At 49.6% G+C, this 18230-nt stretch overlaps 1 protein-coding gene across 2 annotated transcripts in view; it reads right to left on the bottom strand.

The window, feature by feature from the left end:
• Window positions 1–298: 298 nt before the first annotated feature.
• Window positions 299–18230, bottom strand: part of SCARA5 (scavenger receptor class A member 5) — a 125969-nt gene continuing 108037 nt past the window's right edge. The window contains exons 8-9 of one of the 2 annotated variants that reach the window (XM_078445569.2): window positions 12306–12503; window positions 299–2452 (exon numbers count right to left, since the gene is read on the bottom strand). In XM_078445569.2, the coding sequence (XP_078301695.2) occupies window positions 2316–2452; window positions 12306–12503 (335 nt within the window). In that variant the 3' untranslated portion in view covers window positions 299–2315. The remainder of the gene's footprint in view (window positions 2453–12305; window positions 12504–18230) is intronic. The other variant, XM_078445570.2, reaches the window with a different exon arrangement.

The raw sequence follows: 18230 nt of genomic DNA, 5'->3' as shown, positions 1-18230 counted from the left end.
ATATCAGGAAATAGGTGTTCTTTCCTTGATTGAATAAAAGTACAATTCTCCTATAAGCTGGGCCTTGATTTTTCTGTTGCTTGGGACCCCTTCCTTAGGTTACCTACTAAGGCTTAAGACATTGTGTTCCACCATGTTCTTGGTCTACACTGTGTTTATTGTGCTCCAGAAGTATTAAGATAGCTTCTCATAAGCTGCCCATTCTACCAATCCCCAGTGAGAAATGATCAGACCATCCAGTTTTTACCAGTCTTCCCCATGCTCACCAGAATTTCATGAGAAAGAATGTGACACAAAGTTTGTTAGTGACATGTTCTTAGCTTTATTGAAATTCTTTCTTACAAAAGGTCTGATGTATTTTAGGCCAGGCCTAATTTCCTTTAGTCCCTGAAATACAGATCCATGGTTATTTCCATGTCCTCGTAAGTAAATATGTAAACTAGTAGACTTTTCAGTTAAGGTTCAAACACTTATCATTGTGATTTTTATTTGATGTAAAACAAGACTTGTGTTTTCCTAAATGAAAAGACCACGTAAGAAAGTTATGTGGGTCTTCATCAATGGGATAGCTAGATTTTTTGCCAGAAATGACCTGGGGTTTATTTCATTCAGTGTGACATCTTTCCACCTTTAGTATTTTCTCTTTTTAATGCAAACTTTGCAATGTGCTGAGCTATGTAGTAAAGAGTGCTATGTTCATATATGCATGCATATATTGGCCCTGGAGAAAGATGCTTGAGTACATGCGTGTTATGTAAACATAGCAATTGATCAGGAGAGTCTCTGATCATTAGGACATTAATGGATAACAAGCATACTGTAAGCAAAGAACAACCAATAGCACATATTGGTTTTGTTGTCAGCCAGGAATTTTGCTGGTCCTATACCTGGGGGGTGGGGGGAGGTCCCAGGTGTCACTTTCCCCAGCTAAGCTGATACTCACCCCATGTGACAGGGATTTGTGTGTCCGAGGCCTGACTCAGTTTGTGACTCCCCCAAGGGCGGTGAGTCTGTGCTCACTTACTACCATGTAGCTTCCCTAGTCCTAGAATATGTATATGGCCTGGTTTGACCTCCTCCTCATGTCAGAGGAAGAATATGATCTTCCTGTCGCTAGGAGAGGGGTGCAGATTGAGGACTGGCAGAGGTCCATGGCTGCTTCTTCTGCCAGAGGTTATAGGAAATCGTCATTTCCTTCCACGCTTACAGGATCCATAAGGACATGCGTTCTGATCATAGGAGCACACCCAAAGAAGCCTGGATAGCTTCACCTCCAAACAGCTCTGAGACACAGGTAAGCTGGCCTTAAGGCTGACCGTCAGATGATGAACGCTGGTCTCAGTTAAACGCAGATAAGTCCCCGTGTCACCCTCCAAATCGCCTTCCTCCTGGTTGGCCTGGAAGCCAGTCACGTCCAATCTTATACTCTGTAGTCTGGAGTATGTAACCTTGTAATCCCACGTCTTGCACCTGAGTGTCCTGCCCAAGCCTAGGAAAGACACAGTAGGATGCAGGTAGAAAGAATGATTTAGTCATTCTCAATCTTCAATCTTACTGGCTACGTGAATGGGTCAGTTGAGTGCTACCTAGAGGTAAGGTCTTACCCAAGCTAACAAGCCTTGTAGAAACGCTACAAAGTGGATAAATGAATTTAGCATCCAAGATGTGTAGTACACATGGGAGTCACTCATTGGATGTTAGTTTCACTCCTCTTCTGCAAAGCCAGCTTGCCTCCTGCATGTGACGTGCATTTCCCTCTCACTCCTACAGCTGGCCCTTCCTCTATATCACTTCCCCAGACTAACAAATGGTGTGCAGAGGCAGAGTAAAGAGAGGGAAGAATGAATCATTTGGTATGGTCTCTTGGTGGGAAGGAAGATGTCAAAGCTCTTGGCCTAACTAAGGGAATTATCTGAAGAGTAAATGACCTGTCATGCTTCCCTCCCGTGTCCACTGCTGCGTTTCTCGCCAACACACTCTCAGCATTTAACTGACAGACCAAAGGGAGCATGGATGTTGAGTCTTGATGCATGGTGCTTAGAAGGGCGGGCAAAATGACGATCCAGTTGCCCAGGGCTTCACATGCAGGAACCCTGGTAGAAGGGAGAGACAGGCAGTGGATCCCAGAGTTGCACTTTGGAGCTGATGTCCAAGAGGAGCATGACGACAGGCCACTGTGGTCCTGGCACAGGGATATGGGGGAGGGGGATGCTGGGCTGGGCAGGGCCGAGGCATGGTCCCAAGTGATGCCCCCGCCCCAGGAATGCAGGAAGGAGGCTCGGCAGCAGGGCCCGGACTGTGGACTGCGCCCAGTTTCAGTGTCTGTTGCACGTCACCCCAGCATCTTCAGCGTGTCCGCAGTTTGTCACCCCCCATTTGGAGAAGCTGCAGCGGAAGATGGTATCTTCTGTACCCTTGCAGGCCACGTCATCCATCCAAATCCTCCCCGTGCCTGTAGGGACAAGTCAACATGGTTTCTTAGCAGATATGCAGGAGAGCAGGACAGAAGAAAAACAGCACCGCTGTGTCTGTTCTTAACCGGGCTGTCCCGGGCTCTGCTGGCAATTCTCAAATCGAGCCATTTCCCCTTGCCCTCTCCTCCCCACCAAGACCAAATACTCATTTTCTAGGCTCAGTTTCCTGAGGGCAGAGTAACAACAATCGTGGTGATGGCAGCATTTATTCGTATCTCCTACACGGCAGACATTTCACATGTGTGATCTTCCTCCATTCTGAGCACGGCGCCGTGAGGTAGACATTCATACACCCGTTTTATAGATGCTCAGGATACAGTTGGTGCAGAGCTACTCAACTTGTAAGTTGCAGAGTCTGAAACTCAAGACCAAGTTGGTCTCGGCACATACTTTATATGAGACACCTCATAGCTTTTGAGATACAATGTCTTGCAGTCTTTGTTGATGAGTACTCAAGCACGGCCTAATCTGAGGGATAATGTCAGACAGATCCTGGACTGGACAGATCCAGTGCCCTATAACCAAGTATGTCTGCGCAACATGACCCCCAATCTTTTGAAATTTAAAGCAGATGGTTCCACTCTATGAACTCCAAACAGTGGCGCTAGAATGACAGAGGACCCCAGAATTTAACATTATAGCCATATATATATATATATATATATATATATATATATATATATTTAATGACAGGAAGAAGCATCCCCAACCATAATTAGGTCAGTTCCCCAAATACAAGGTCCCTAAGACAATCTACGTGAGCTCCACCTGCAGCCAGTCCCATTTACCCAGATCTTAAGGAGACCAACCCACTGGTCTGAAGTTGCCCATGCAGGGGAGCCTTTAGTTGGTTTTCCTAGGATTGAACCAGCGCCTTGAGAGACATAAACTTGACAATGAAGGTCCCCAATGAATGTCAGAGCAATAGGGCAGCTGGGTGAGGCTTCAGGAAGGAATGGAGGGGGGTTGTCTGGAGTCAGGGGTCAATGGAGAGGGGAGTGGGCTGCAAGAGAAGTCACCTGGAGCCCCCACTGATCAACTGGCAGGACCATCACCCATGGTTCTGGTGCGCTCTCTTGTGCGGATGGCCATGCCACGCCCCAGATGGTGGGAGCCCATTTGGGAGCCCTCTGGAAGCACGACTGAGCTTCAGGACACCCACAGAAGCAGTGGCTTAGAGCCTGGTTACTCAAAGTGTGGTCCTGGACCAGCAGCATTGGCATTACCCAGAGCTGATTAGAAATGTAGAACTTCAGGGGCACCTGGGTGGCTCAGTTGGTTGGCCAGCTGACTTCACCTCAGGTCGTGATCTTGCAGTTCGTGAGTTTGAGCCCTGCATTGGGCTCTGTGCAGACAGCTCAGAGCCTGGAATCTGCTTCAGATTCTGTCTCCCTCTCTGCCTCTCCCCTGCTCATGCTCTGTCTGTCTCTCTTTCTCAAAAATACATAAATATTAAAAAAAAAAAAAAAGAAATGCAGAACTTTCAGGTCCCACCTAGGACTACTGAACCAGAATCTACATTTTAACCAAGAGGTTAATTAAGCACTGAAATTTGAGAAGCACTGATGTAGCAGAAGAAGCAGGGCTTTACAATAAGTAGGCCAGATCTTGATTCAAATCTCAGCCCCATCAGGGGAACGATTTCAGTTTTAAAACTGGGAGGGAATTACCAGGATGTGAGAATTTTGGTGCTAAAACCAGGTACATGCTGGCTGAACCAGGATTGTTGGTCACTCCAGTGCTCTAGCTTGTTAGGTCTATGAGCTGGCACCAAAAAGCATGGGGTTAAAGGTCATAAATTAGCTATGTCAACCTGATCAAGCCAGATGAAGTAAAAAATTGTTCCTGATTTTTCTTTTTTCTTTTTTAAATGTTTATTTTATTTTTGAGAGAGAGAGAGAGAGAGCAGGGAGAGAGGGAGAGAGAGAGAATCCCAAGTAGGCTCCACACTGACAGCAGTGAGCCTGAGGTAGGGCTTGAACCCATGAACTGTGAGATTATGACCTGAGCTGAAGTCGGACACTCAACTGACTGAGCCACCCAGGTGCCCCGTTCCTGATTTTTAAAGGACTTTGAAATCTACCAAAACCCTATAAAAAAGGTAGCTCAGGGATTGGTACCGTGTCCTGATCCTAGTAGCCCTGTCTCTTCCCGGCCCCATCTCTCAGCATCCAGATAACCTCTCCTTGTGGAGGAATGGTTGGGACGACTGTAAAAACCTTAAAGCCGTCACTCGCTCTTGAACTGCATAGGAGAAATCTCTTTACAAAGGATGTTATCTAAACCATTTTACTGCCCACAAAATCTACCGCACGAGCTATGTGGTTTAGACATATTTTCGTTATGTAGAGATTTTCAGCATCTGTTGTCATGGGATTGCCGAGCAGTGAATTCAGGGACAGAGCTGGGAGGAGAGGCCTCCTTCCGCTGCCTTGGCCGTTGTTTCTTCACAAGAGCCTCTTCCCTGGCCGGATACCCTGTGCCTCTTACACAATAAGCCCTTTGAGGCCTAGCAATAATTTGCAGATTAAATGTCTCCTGGAAAACACATCAGTTTACAAATTACCCAGGAAAAGCCTGCAGGCCCGAGAGCTCTGTGGGATTAGTCACACCCAAAACAAATAAAGAAGTAAATGAAGGAAACTGACAAATACAGAACAGACCCAAGGTAACCAGCCCAAATGCGTATACAGGATCATGAAACTCCAAACTCTAGTTGGTGTTTAGCCAGGGAGTTCTGGCTATTGTTCAGTCATGGAAGAGCTCATAAAATGAGAATAGGCTCATTAAATCGGCAGTGCCGGGTCTCTGCAGTATTACGGCAGCGTGGGGCATCGCCGGAGGGCCAGTTAACCCACGAACCATCCCTGCCGCTCACCACGTCAAAGAGCCTAGAACTCCCATTTCTCTGTACCAATCACCACTTCAGCTTTAGAACTGACATCCGATTCCTCCAAGTGTAGCCACAAGACCAGGAGCGTCAGCATGACCTGGGAGCTTGCTGGAAACGCAGAGTCCGGGGTCCACCCGGGCTTGAATCAGAATGTGCATTTCAAGACGATCTCCCATGATTCATGTGCGCCTTCAAATCTGAGAAGCCCGTCTCGGGCTAGCTCTCCAAGCTCCCTAGTAAAGCCCCGTGATAATTAAGTCCCACTGTTCAGATCAGAAAAAGGAAGCAATAGGGTGACATGTTTATCTTGAGGAGGCAAAATTGGGACCAGAGGCCAGGTCTTCTGACACCCAGACACTAGGCGCTGTTTGAAGGTGATGTTGTTGGGATGAGTAAGTGGAGATTTTAATCTATCCTCCTCATTCATTCATTCATTCATTCAACATGTATTTGAGGACCTTTTCCATGCTCAGCACTATTCTGGGTGTCTGGACTACATCAACAAACAAAAAAGGAGGAAACAGCAACACAAATCTCTGCCTCAAGGAGCTAACATTTGAGCTTCTACCTGTTTATTTGGAGTAACATTAATAGAAGACATAAGTTACGCTGAATCCACCCATCGGAGCTGCACACAGAGGTAGCCAGGACAAGTATCAAACGGGTATTTAAGAGATGGGAAAACTGAGCCCCCAGAAGGATGAAGTGACTTGTCCCATGATGACCAAGGGCAGGAGGCCACGACCCAGGCCTCTGACGTGCCGGTGGGCCAGTATTTGCTCCTCCTGGGTACACAGTACCCAGCACGAACACTCGGTCGGGGGTGGCACACCGTGGACCAGTTCAACCCACCGTCTGCTTTCGTAAACAAAACTTTGTTGGAACACAGCCCCACTGTTTGATTATGTTTTGTCTGTGGTTGCTTTCATGCTACAAGTGCAGAGTTGAGCAGGGAGAGAAACCTTTGGCCCATAAAGTCTAAAATATTTCCTACCTAGCCCTTTCATGTTTGTGGATCTGTGCACAAAGCCACCTCCCAGTATTTGGACTTTATCTTAGAGAAAAGGGGCAAACACTGGTAATGATGATATGATTAGAAGCGAACACCCCCAGTTCCATCCCTCGCACCCCCACCCACAAATCTGTCTGCATCTGTACCCATCCTTACTCCCTCTATGTGTCTTACACAAAGATTTTCTCTGCAGATGTGAGGCTCCTTCCCAGCGGGGCTACCCTCTGCTCCTTCCACCCCTTCCTAGACCTCCTTCCAGCCATCACCCTCCATCTGCTCTGTCTGCATTTGCTCCTTCTCCAACAGCTCTTGGACCAATTTAAAATCAAAAAACACCTTTAAGTCTCTCCCATCCGGCTCTTTCCTTGCCTTTTGCCAGAGAAACTGATAATTTGATTTTTGGGCCCTGTCCAGGGAAAATTTTATGGTGCCAGACCCCCCAAGAGAACTGCCAGGGAGGGATTGGCAGTGCCTTGTGTTCTACGGGGGGAGGAGTCAGATTAGGCAGGCACAGAAGTTCCTTCCTTCCTTCTTCCCTCCCTCCTTTCCTTCCCTCCAGCCTTTATCCATTTACCCTAGTATGTCCCAGGCAGAGTCCTGGGTTTTGGAGCTGTGAAGGTAAAGCCTCGTGCACAAAGGTGTTCACACATGTATCAGAGCTCAGGAGGGTGTGAGAGGTGTCATGATAGAGACGTGACACCCGGGGAGCTCCGAGTAGGGGCACTGACATCCCAGGGCACGGGTGGGGCGGGAAAGGAAGTTGCCAGCAAAGCTCCCCTCAGGAGGTGATAAGGGAGCTGACTTGAAAAGCTGAATACGAGGTAGCTAGATGAAGAAGGAAGGGAAGACATCCCAGACGGAGCCTGAGAAGATACGGAGACACGAAAGAGCCACGGGAGCTCGGAAAACACAAGTGGTTGCGTGTGACTGAAGGCTGAGAGGGAGGTGGGAGGCAGAGGAGGAAGGGTCTCATTTCAGATAGAACCCTGGCAGCTGCAAGGAGGAAGGCGGCAGGAGGCAAGCTGGAGCTGGAGGTGAGGCAGCAGCGAGGAAGTGGCTCACGGAGGGTCCCAGCCCCCATACGCCCACCTTGACTGGCACCCCACCTCCGCCCAACGTATATCAGAGGAATGTGCACCACAGGGCCCGTGCCATGCTTACCGCCAGACACGTGATCTCATTTAGCGTTTGCCATTAGCCTTCGATAGCAGAAGGGCTGAAGATAGAGGGGGGCCACAGAAGCTACTCCAGGTCACTGGCTCCAAGTGGCAGATCTGGGACTCTAACTCAGGTTTGACCCACAGCCTGAGCTCCTGACCACTGCTCTGCCCTGCCCTGCCTGGGCATCTAAGGCAAGAGCAGGGGGAATGAAGGGACAGATTCAAGGGATGGCAGAGAGTAGACACTGTGGGACCCAGGGACCAGCCAGATGTGGGATGAGGAGTGGGGGAGAGCGGGACGGGGATAGGCGCGTGGTCCTGGCTGGCAGGCAGGAAGCACGTCCAGAGGGCACAGAGAGAAGCCAAGCCATGGAGGGAGGGGCCGGGGCTTGGGAGACTGAGGCTGGGGATGGGCAGATCGGGACGAGGCATTGGGCCCTGGTGGGGAAGGAGGCTGTGGTCAGAGGGTGGATCTGATGTACGGCCCCACCGCTGCCAGGAGAGACGGCATCCCTTGCCCGCTGCGCCCATGGCCACCATAACCTGAGAGCCCCCACCATGCTGTTCAGAGTCGATAAACACGCCTGTCTTTCCTCTACACTGAACCTGTTGAGGCTGGAGACTAGGTTCATTCAACCCTGCACCCACCACTGAGCCCAGTGCCCACCGATGCCTGAGGAAAGCTGGCGGTGCAGCCTGGTTTAGGAGCAAGGGCTCAGATGAGCCTCGGCTGGGCCAGCCCTTCTCTTACCCTCCGTGAACCCATTAATAACACCTGGCCCGCTGATCTGTCGAGGTCTCGAATATCACATGACGTAAGTTACTGGACCGCGATGGGGAAATCACAGTGCAAGTGTGATATGTGCAGAAAAGTGAGTCTGGCTTTCCACTGACTGGTTTACAGTGGCGATTTCAGAGCTTCCCCATGTGTCACATGATACAAAAGTCAAGGGGGAATCAAAGAGGCCACGGAGTCTCAGTTTGGGACTAACTCCGCCCATGACATTCAAATGATTTCTTTTGGTTTTTCTAAAAGAGTTTCCGTTTATTTTATTTTTTTTTAACGTTTTTTATTTTGTTTTTGAGAGACAGAGAGAGACAGAGCAGGAGTGGGGAAGGGGCAGAGAGAGAGAGGGAGACACAGAATCCAAAGCAGGCTCCAGGCTCTGAGCTGTCAGCACAGAGCCCGATGTGGGGCTTGAACTCAGAAACTACGAGATCATGACCTGAGCTTGAAGTCAGACACTTAGCTGACTGAGCAACCCAGGTACCCCCTAGACACTGTTGTTGTTGTTTTTAAATAAATTTTTGTTTATTTATTTTTGAGAGAGAGAGAGAGACAGAGGGAGAGACTGAGGCAGAGAGAGAGAGAGAGAGAGAGAGAGAGAGAGAGAATGGGGGGAGGGGAAGAGAGAAAGGGGGGACAGAGGCTCTGAAGCAGGCTCCACGTGGACAGCAGAGAGCCTGATGTGGGGCTTGAACCCACAAACCGTGAGATCATGACCTATGCAGAAGGTAGCCACTTAACCAACCGAGCCACTCAGGCGCCCCAAGAGTTTCTGGGTTTTCTTTTCCCCACAAGGTTTTACCTCCACTTACTAGGCAGGAGTCCTCACTGGAGTCAAGATTGAAATAGCAGGGACCGTTCCTACAGTTCCAGCTCCTCATGTAAATAGGGATGGCGGTTTCCTTGAAGAAAACAGGCTGAAATCTGGCCCAAAGCTTTAAGTGGGAGGAAAGTGCTCTCTCCGGTGGGCTGCCCTCCGAGGAGCTGGACTCTCTGAACTCCCCACGCGCTCCGGCCTTTTGGTAGAGAGGCCAGGACGGGTGGGGCTGGTCAGCTGCTCTCTGCCAGCTGTCACAACAGATTTCACCCCGTCACTTTCCGTCAATGGGATCATCTTAGGCGGCCCAGACTGCTCTAACAAAGTGTCATTGACTGGGTGGCTTGTAAACAACAGACACTTATTTCTCTCAGCCCTGGAGGCTGGAAGTCCAAGGTCAGGCTGCCAGCATGGTCGGCCTCTGATGAGGGCTCTCTTTTGGGTTGGAGACTACTGACTTCTCTGTGCTTCCTCAGGGAAAGAGGAAGACAGAACTCTTTGGGGTCCCTTTTGTAAGAGCATTAGTCCTATAATGAGGGCTCCACTGTCACGACCTAATCACCTCCCAGAGACCCCACCTCCTAATCCCATCACACTGGGGGTTAGGATTTTAATACAGGAAATTGGGGGAGGCACAAATCTTCAGTCTGTAACAGCGACTGAGGTGTAAGGGCTGAGATTCTGCACAAAAGTTACAACAGCCCCTGGTGGGGACGAGATGAATGGTGATTCAGATGAGTGGAGGTGTCCCGGCCGGTCTGGACGTGACCTGGCTCCGTTTCCCTATCTGGAGAGGATGTGTTGGCCCCTCCTCTCATGCCATCCCATGAGTCCCTTTAGCCATCGAGCCCGGTGGGTCGGGCAGCCATGGCGTCAGGCAAGACAGCACACAGGCCTGGCTCCGCTCCATGATACAAGGAGCTCCCACAGGGATCAGCTGTTCCTCCACAGGCCACAAGGGGGGCCTGGAAACCAAGGATGAGAGGATCAGTCCAAACCCCTCCCCACACCTGTCAGAACTTGGGTCCTCTTGACAGGTGAACAGGAGCATTTCCAATCCCAGGGGGCTCAAAGCTGGAAGGCACATCAGAGCCCTCAAGCCCTTTTAAGTTACACATGGGGACGCCAAAACCCAGCGTCTTGGAGAAGCAACAAGCTCACACAGCCACGGGTCAGTACTCTCTCCTGAGGGCGCGGGGAGTACTGGGTTTGTGCACGTGGGACTATTGTTTTAGTTATGGTTCAACACAGGTTTCTTCAAGTTCAAGGTCTGATGGAGGAAAAAGCATGTGTGAATGTGAATGTTTATATTTGAGTGTGAAAGTGTGTGCGGCGCTATGGATAAACGTTTATAGCACATGTCGGCAGGTGTGTTATTCATGGTCCCAGATCGGGGCGCCTGGGTGGCCCAGTCAGTTAAGCATCCGACTTCGGCTCAGGTCCTGATCTCGCAGGTCGTGAATTCAAGCCCCACATCGGGGTCTGTGCTGACAGCTCGGAGCCTGGAGCCCGCTTCGGATTCCGTGTCTCCCTCTCTCTGCCCCTCCCCTGCTCGCACTCTGTCTCTCTCGCTCAAAAATGGATATACATTAAAAAAAAAAAAATAAGCGGTCCCAGGTTGTGTGTAGTAGGTGGTGGTCACAGCAAGCATGCCAAGGTCTAGAGAGTGTTATGTGCTGAACTGTGTCTCCTGAAATTACCAAGTTGAAGTCCTAACCCCAGGACTTGAGAATGTGACTGTGTTTGGAGACAGGCCCCTTAAAGAGGTGACTAAGGTGAAATGAGGTCATTGGGGTGCTATCCAATATGACTGCGTCCTTATAAAAGAGGAGACACAGGCACCATCCAGAGGGAAGACCATGTAAAGACACAGGGAGAAGACGACCATCTACACGCTGAAGAGAGAGGCCTCAGGAGAAACCAAATCCATGGACACCTTGATTATGGGCTTTCCAGCCTCCGGAACTGTGAGAAAATAAATGTCTGTTGTTTAAGCTCCACAGGTCTGTGCTCTTTGTTACAGCGGCTGAGCAGACTAATACAGAGAGCTAGCCTGGGGGACAGACGCAGTGCCATGGACGGGGACTGGAGCTGGGGCAGAGCTGTCCTCCTCGAAGCAGGAGAGTGGTGGACAGTTCAAATCCGCTATCTGCCCAGAAAACGTCTGCACCCCTCCCTCCAAGTCTCTTGTACCATCCACAGGAAGGGAGGTATGCTTGAGCATGTCGAAAGGAAAGCAGCAAAATGGTGAAGACTTTGCGAAATCCTGTCACATAAAGACGAGATGAAGTAACCGGAGATATTCATCTGAAGAAGAAAGGACTCGGAGAGGGGCAGGAACAGCCAGCAGAGTGGGTGGGAGCCTGGCCTCCTAAGCCTCCTGCTGGGGTCTGAGGGAAACCAGGCTCTTCCATTTGCTAGCTGTGCGACCTTGTGCACGTTAGTCAACCTCTCTGTGCCTCTGTTTCCACATTTGGAACACAGGGATGATCTCTGTATCCACTTCCTAGGTGTTGTAAGGATTCACTGAGGGAGTATTTGTAACGTGTTTAGAGCCGAGCCAGGCACACAATGGGTGCATTAAGTGTTCAGCACTCGCTGGGCTCCATAACAAAAATGTAATAGGGACGCCTGGGCAGCTCAGTGGGTTAAGCATCCGACTCTTGATTTCAGCTCAGGTCATGTTCTCCAGGTTTGTGAGTTCGAGCCCCACCTGGGGCTCTGTGCTGACAGCATGGAGGCCTGGTTGGGACTCTGTCTCTCTCTCTCTCTCTTCTCCTGCTCGCTCGCGTGTGTGTGCACTCTCTCTCTCTCTCTCTCTCTCTCAAAATAAATAAATAAACTTACAAAAACATGTAGTAGAGTTAAGTGGGAGTGGGTTTAGATCCGCGCCTGAGACGCAGGGCTGAGAACGAGGGTCCGCAGGGGAATCTGACAGGACACGGGAAATAAAAGGAAGTCAATTCAAGGAAAAGAAGAGTGTTCTAATAATCAGAACTGTGTGAGGGCACAGCTCCTTGCCTGGGGGCCAGCGAACCTCCCACCGCAGGGAGCATGGGGGCAGAGGCCAGGCGACACCCGGTGGGACCGCTGTGCAGGGGACTCGTGCTCTGGGGAGGAGACCCAGCTGGTCCCCGTGTCCCTGGCCCCCAGAGCGCTTACCTTGCCCAAATCGAGCCGTCCGGTACACCTCCTCCACACCACGGAAGCCCAGCATGCGGCACACCACGTCCCCGTCTTTCTTGTCCCAGCCGTCGTCACACACGGTGCCCCAGCGCCGCTCGTGGTACACCTCCACCCGGCCCTCGTGTGGGCCGGAGCCGTTCACCAGCCGGATCATCACCGCCTCCACGCTACCTGCTGGGGGCAGCCGGCAGTCACCACTGTACTCTGGACACCCCCCTGCCCCGCCCTGACTTTCCTCTACCCTGCCCTCCCCGCCCCCCACACAAGACCATGACCAGCAGAAACCCTGGTGTCTCATCCTGCCCTTAATCAACCTGCTTCTCTCCACCTTTCTTTTTTTTTCTCTTAACAGACTTCATTTTCTCAGAGCAGTTTTAAGTTCCAGAAAAATGGAGACGAAGGTATAAACATTTCCCATACACCCTCTGCCCCTACACAAGCCCAGCCTCCCCCAGTGTGGACATCCTGCACCAGAGTGGCACACCTGTTATAAAGATGAACCCACACCGACACATCACAATCACACAGAGTCCACGGTTTACCTTCGGGTTCATTCTTGGTGTACATTCTGCGGGTTCGGGCAAATGTATACTGACGTGTATCCACCATTATAGTATCGTACAGAGTAGTTTTATTGCCCTAGACATCCTCTGCGCCCCGCCGTCTCACTTCCCAGCCTCTGATCACTGGTGACCACTGATCTTTTTACTGTCGCTATAGCTTTGTCTTTCCCAGAATGTCATACAGTTGGTATCACATAGTACACAGCCTTTGCACACTGGCTTCTTTTACCTAGTGATATGCATTTAAGGTTCTCCCATGTCTTTTTGTGGCCTGATAGCTCATTTCTTGAGAGCAGTGAATAATATTCCATTGTCTGGATGTGCCACAGTTTATTTATCCATTCACCAACTGAAGGACACGTGCTTCCAAAGTTTGGCAATTATGAATCAAGGTGCAATAAACACTCCTGGGCAGGGTTTTGTATGGACATAAGTTTTTAACTCATTTGGGTAGATCCCCAAGGAATATGATTGCTGGATTTCTCTCTACCTCTTGGGACCTGGTGACCAGCAGTCATGCCTACCATGGAGGAGGGGGAAGGGGGAACAGAGAAAACCAAGGGACATCCAGACTCTCTGAGCAGCCTGGGAAGTGTCTCAGCCCTGAGTTCCACCGTTCAAGGCCACTTCCCCACTGGGCTGTGAGCATGAGAGTGTGAAGCCAGCAGACTTGGGTGTGGATTTTGTCTCTGCCGCTCACTATGTGTAAGCGGGAGACAGTAGTTCATCGAAAGATGCCACTTTTTATATGGCACATCACAACTATATATGCTACTAAGAAGGAAAGAGTTCTGCCAGTTACAGTGGCAAATGATGTCAATGGCTAGATGCTTCCAGACTTCAGTGATGTGAAATTGTATGTCAGGGGATCAGTGAGATATGGCAAGACATGAAGAGCTTAGAACAGTGCCTGGCACATAGAAGGCTCTTTGGTCTACCTGAATGACCTTAAGAAAGACTCAGAGCCTCTCTGAGGGTATTTCCTCAACTGTGACATGGGGACAACACAGAGGGCTATTGTGCAGCCTAAAGGAAGTCATGTGTATAAGGCTCCGAGCATGATGCCTCGTACACTGCAGACACTCAGGAAATCCTGGGTCACCCCTTCTTCTCTGCTGGCTGAAACTCTATCACATTCATCTACAAGCTATTTAGCACAGAGCCTGGCTCTAGGAAATGAACAGTAAATGTGCTCCACGGATGAATGAATGAAGATTCATCCCTTTGCATTAAAAGCACTGCCTTATTTCTCCAAGGGGATATTTTGGGGACTCAAAGAGCACTGGAACAGCTGAAACAAGCCTTAGACTCATCTCAAAACCAGGGTTTGGCTGGGAAGTCACAGTGTCAGGCCATACAGGCTGTTAAGTGTCAGAGCTGGAGTGGGGGCTTGGGTCTCCTGATGTGTCTTCTTCTTCCCTTTTTTTTTTTTTTTTTTTAAGTTCACTCATTTATCCTGTGAGAGAGAGAAAGTGTGGGAATGGGGGAGGGTAGAGAGAGAGGGAGAAAGACAGAATCCCAAGCAGGCTCTAATGCTGTGAGTGCGGAGCCCAGCTCAGGGCCTGAACTCACGAACCGCGAGATCATGACCTTAGCCGAAGTCAGACGCTTAACCCACTGAGCCACCAGGGCACTCCTTCTGATGTGTCTTCCAAGGTCCTTTTCACCATCCTGCCTGCTCTCCACTCTGGGAGGCGGGGTGATGATCTTCATCCCTTGGAGACCAGAACTTCCTTATTTGATAAGACATTGGAGTGGTCACTGGGTCTTAAATCTGGCCACACATCAAAATCATTCAGAATGCCTGTGAAATGCAGATTCCTGGGCCCCCCTCAGACCCACTGGATCAGAATCTTGGCAGTGGGAGTCAGAGGTCTGTATTTTTTTTTTTTTACAAGTGTCCCACATGATTCCAAGGTAATACATGTATGTCGACTGACATTTGGGAGTGATACGAGTAGATGAGCTGTAAGGTTTTTTCCAGCTCCAGTGTTCAGTGATACCAAGGCCAGGGAAGAGGTAACAGGTGTCTCTTTTTTTGCAGCTGGAAACCACCTGGGGCATGTAGGGTAAAGTCACTGTACTGTGACACGGTGACAAGTGAGTGAAATGATGCAGAAAGATCCTGATGTGAACTGCCAGAGAAAAGACCAAACCAAATCAAGTTCTGTGCCCAGTAAGTACTGCATCCTTGGGCTATTTTTTTCTTTTTTTGGCCAGCTGGGCTGGGGGATCCCCCTTCCAATGACTGTGACCTTCATGGGCCCCCTGGAGGAGAGGGCAAAGTTGATAAATCCCACATTTGTACCACATGAGAAAGGAGAGGAGTTAGAATTGGCCATGTGTCTGTTATGTGCTGCCTGGGCTGGGGAAACCCCAGGATATTCTGCATGGGGGAACTAAAGAAGTCACCAGGAAACCACACCATTCCCAAGGCGCTGAAATATCACAGATGGTTTACTCTGAAAGGCTTCTTGAAATGCTTAATGCCATTTTCTACACATCCTTCATCGCTGACCATTCTCCCCATATGGCTTTGCTGAAAACACAAGCTCATACCAGGCTGTCAAAAAGAGATAAGGATGAGCAAGAGAACACAGGAATCCTGGAGAAGGAAACCATAGAAGCTGGAAGGCAGAGACTGGGTCTGAGACAGAGAAACTCCCCAGGGAGCGGTAATGACAAGCTAACCTAGAGCCAGCAGCAGCAAATGAGCCCTGGCCCCTGGCTGAGGGCTTGCCCTGGGTGGATTGGCTGAGGCTGAGATGTCAGCCCTGATTTCTCACAGACCTGTCTCACCGCTGTCAGCACCCTGTCATGGTGGCAGTGGGCCACGCCAGGCTAGCTTCCAACAGAAGTCTCAGTGTGGGGTCATAAGTAGAGGCAGAAGTGACAGGAGAATGTTGTGGGTCCCAGAGCAGGCCAGGCAGAGTTCAGGGTGTCAGGTCAAAATAATAGGAAGAGGCTGGGTGAGACACAGGAAGCCAGGGCTGATGTTCACAGATTCCCCCATATCCTCTCTGCTCTGGCCAGCCTGAACTCACTGCATTCATGTCTTTGTTTAACAAAATAAGTGACTGACCATTTGCTAAAGGCCTGGTCCTGTTCTAGGAGCTATGGATACATCCATGAACAAAGTCTCTGCCCTCAGGGACTGGTATTTTAGTGGAGAGACTAGCAAAGAATCTAGGAAACAAAAATGTAACTATGGCCAAAGTAGTGCAATATAACTATGGCCAAGTAGTGATGAGTGCAGAGACAGGAACAGAAAGAGAATAGAGAATGAGAGGAGGTGCCATCTTGGATGAGGAAACAAGGAAGGGAATGAAGAGTGAGGGAAGACATCAGCTTGGACAGAAAGACAAGGAAGAAAATGGAGAGTGAAGGGAGGTGCCATCATGAATAGGGAGACAAGGAAGGAAATGGACATTGAGGGGGGTTGCCATTTTGGGCGAGGAGACAAGAAGTGAATGAAGAGTGAGGGAAAGGTGCCATCTTGGACAGGGCACAAGGAAGAGAATGGAGAGTGGGAGAGGTGCCATCTTGGACAGGAAAACAAGGAAGGGAATGGAAGGTGCCATCTTGGACAGGGAAACAAGGAAAGGAATGGAGAGTGAGGGGAAGTGCCATCTTGGAGAGAGACCAGGAAGGGAATGAAGAATGAGGGAAGGTGCTATCTTAAAGAGAGAGAGACAAGGGAGTGGAGAGTGACAGAAGGTGCCATCTTGGAGAGAGAGACAAGGAAAAGAATAGAGAGTGAAGGGAGGTACCACCTTGGATGGGAGGGAACAAGGAAGGCCTTGAGGAGAGACCTGAATGAGCCAGGGGAGTACATGGACTCCCCGATCTCAAAAAACCCTCTCTGTACTCCAGCCTATGCTTTTCTTGTCCCTTAAATCTCAGCTTACATGTCCCATCTCCCAAAAAAACCTCCCTTCATGCCCCACACCTGGCCAGGTCCTCTTCTATGGGTGTATTTAGCACTTCATCTAATAATTGCCTATCTATCTTCTTAGGACACTGTGAGCGTTCCAGGGACAGATCACATGGCCTATACAGTGTCTGTACACCAAGATGCCCAAGCTGTGTAAAATGAAGGCATGAATGAATGAACTCAGATGATACAGATCCAGATGGGCAGGTCCTCTGTATGGGACATAGCTCTTCGAGCCTAGGACTTCGGTATGAGTCAGGAGAATCTGCCTTCAGGGTATCCCACAGTTCTAACCCCCTCTTTATTACATCATAGCCCCGTCTACTAACTCATTCTCTAATGGCTTCTTTTGGTGGGATGGTCCTGGGCTCTGGACCCCAGGACTAGGCTATTGGTGAATGACTATAACATTCCAAATGAGAAAATAGGGATGTGGTCATATAATTATGGTGGGTACTAGAAGAAATCTGGAAAATGTCATCTGGATGCTGAAATATTGGAATTCCCAGAAGACTTCAATGTATATGGAAGTGACAAAAGAATATCTGGAAACAGGACAACCTCAAAAAATTGCACACATATGGTAACCATAATTAGGGGACTCATAACATCAATTTTAAGGATGTCTCTCCAGTCTGTGCCCCATGGTCCTCATAAACCAAGCAAAGTTGTGGCCCTCAGGACCACCCCACCTCCCAGACCCTAGGTTGGCTCATTGAGCATTGGAACCTGTTCCTTGTAACTTGTTCCCAGATCCTCCAGATTTAGGGTTTTTCCTCATAATGGAGGCAGAACACAGTCACCTGCCCATGGGATGTTGCATGCCCCAAAAGAAAATGATTCTGAAATCTACCTGACCTCCCCTGGACTCATCCAAATGACATGGCACATACTGTTCAAGTCCTTATAGAACTTGGCAGTAAGGCTGATTTTTGCATCCTTTTCTTTCCCATAATAAAAGCCCAACTCTGTGGATAATTCCTTTGGGAAAACCAGAGACTGAGGTTTGATCTGATTATGATGCAAACTGCCCCAATGCAAGGACTTGGACAGTCCAAGGGGTTGGTCCATGAACAGTGTCTCTGGCCTTCTGATGGAGCCACAGGCAGGCATCCCCTCGGGCCTGGGCAATGATACCACCTCCTGGCATGCACTTGGGGAATCACTAAATGACTGCAACAGTGACTCCCTCCCTGGCCTGGGAAGGATGTCATGACTTGGTAAAAGGTTTGGGTTTCTGTGGTCAGAGGGTTTGAACTCTGCTTTTCCCAGCAGTTTCTGCCCCAGGCAAAGCTTTCCCACCAATCAACCAGCCACCACTGGTGTGTCAGCCCCCACACAAGCAGATGTAGTCCCTGACAGGAGGCTTCAGCCTGGTTTGTAACACCCTCAGGACACTTCTTG

Source organism: Panthera onca, chromosome B1 (assembly GCF_046562875.1).
Source record: "Panthera onca isolate mPanOnc1 chromosome B1, mPanOnc1 haplotype 2, whole genome shotgun sequence".
NCBI classification, from domain to species: Eukaryota; Metazoa; Chordata; class Mammalia; order Carnivora; family Felidae; genus Panthera; species Panthera onca.
The sequence above is the reverse complement of the archived record's forward strand: the minus strand, read 5'-3'. Positions and strand labels throughout refer to the sequence as shown.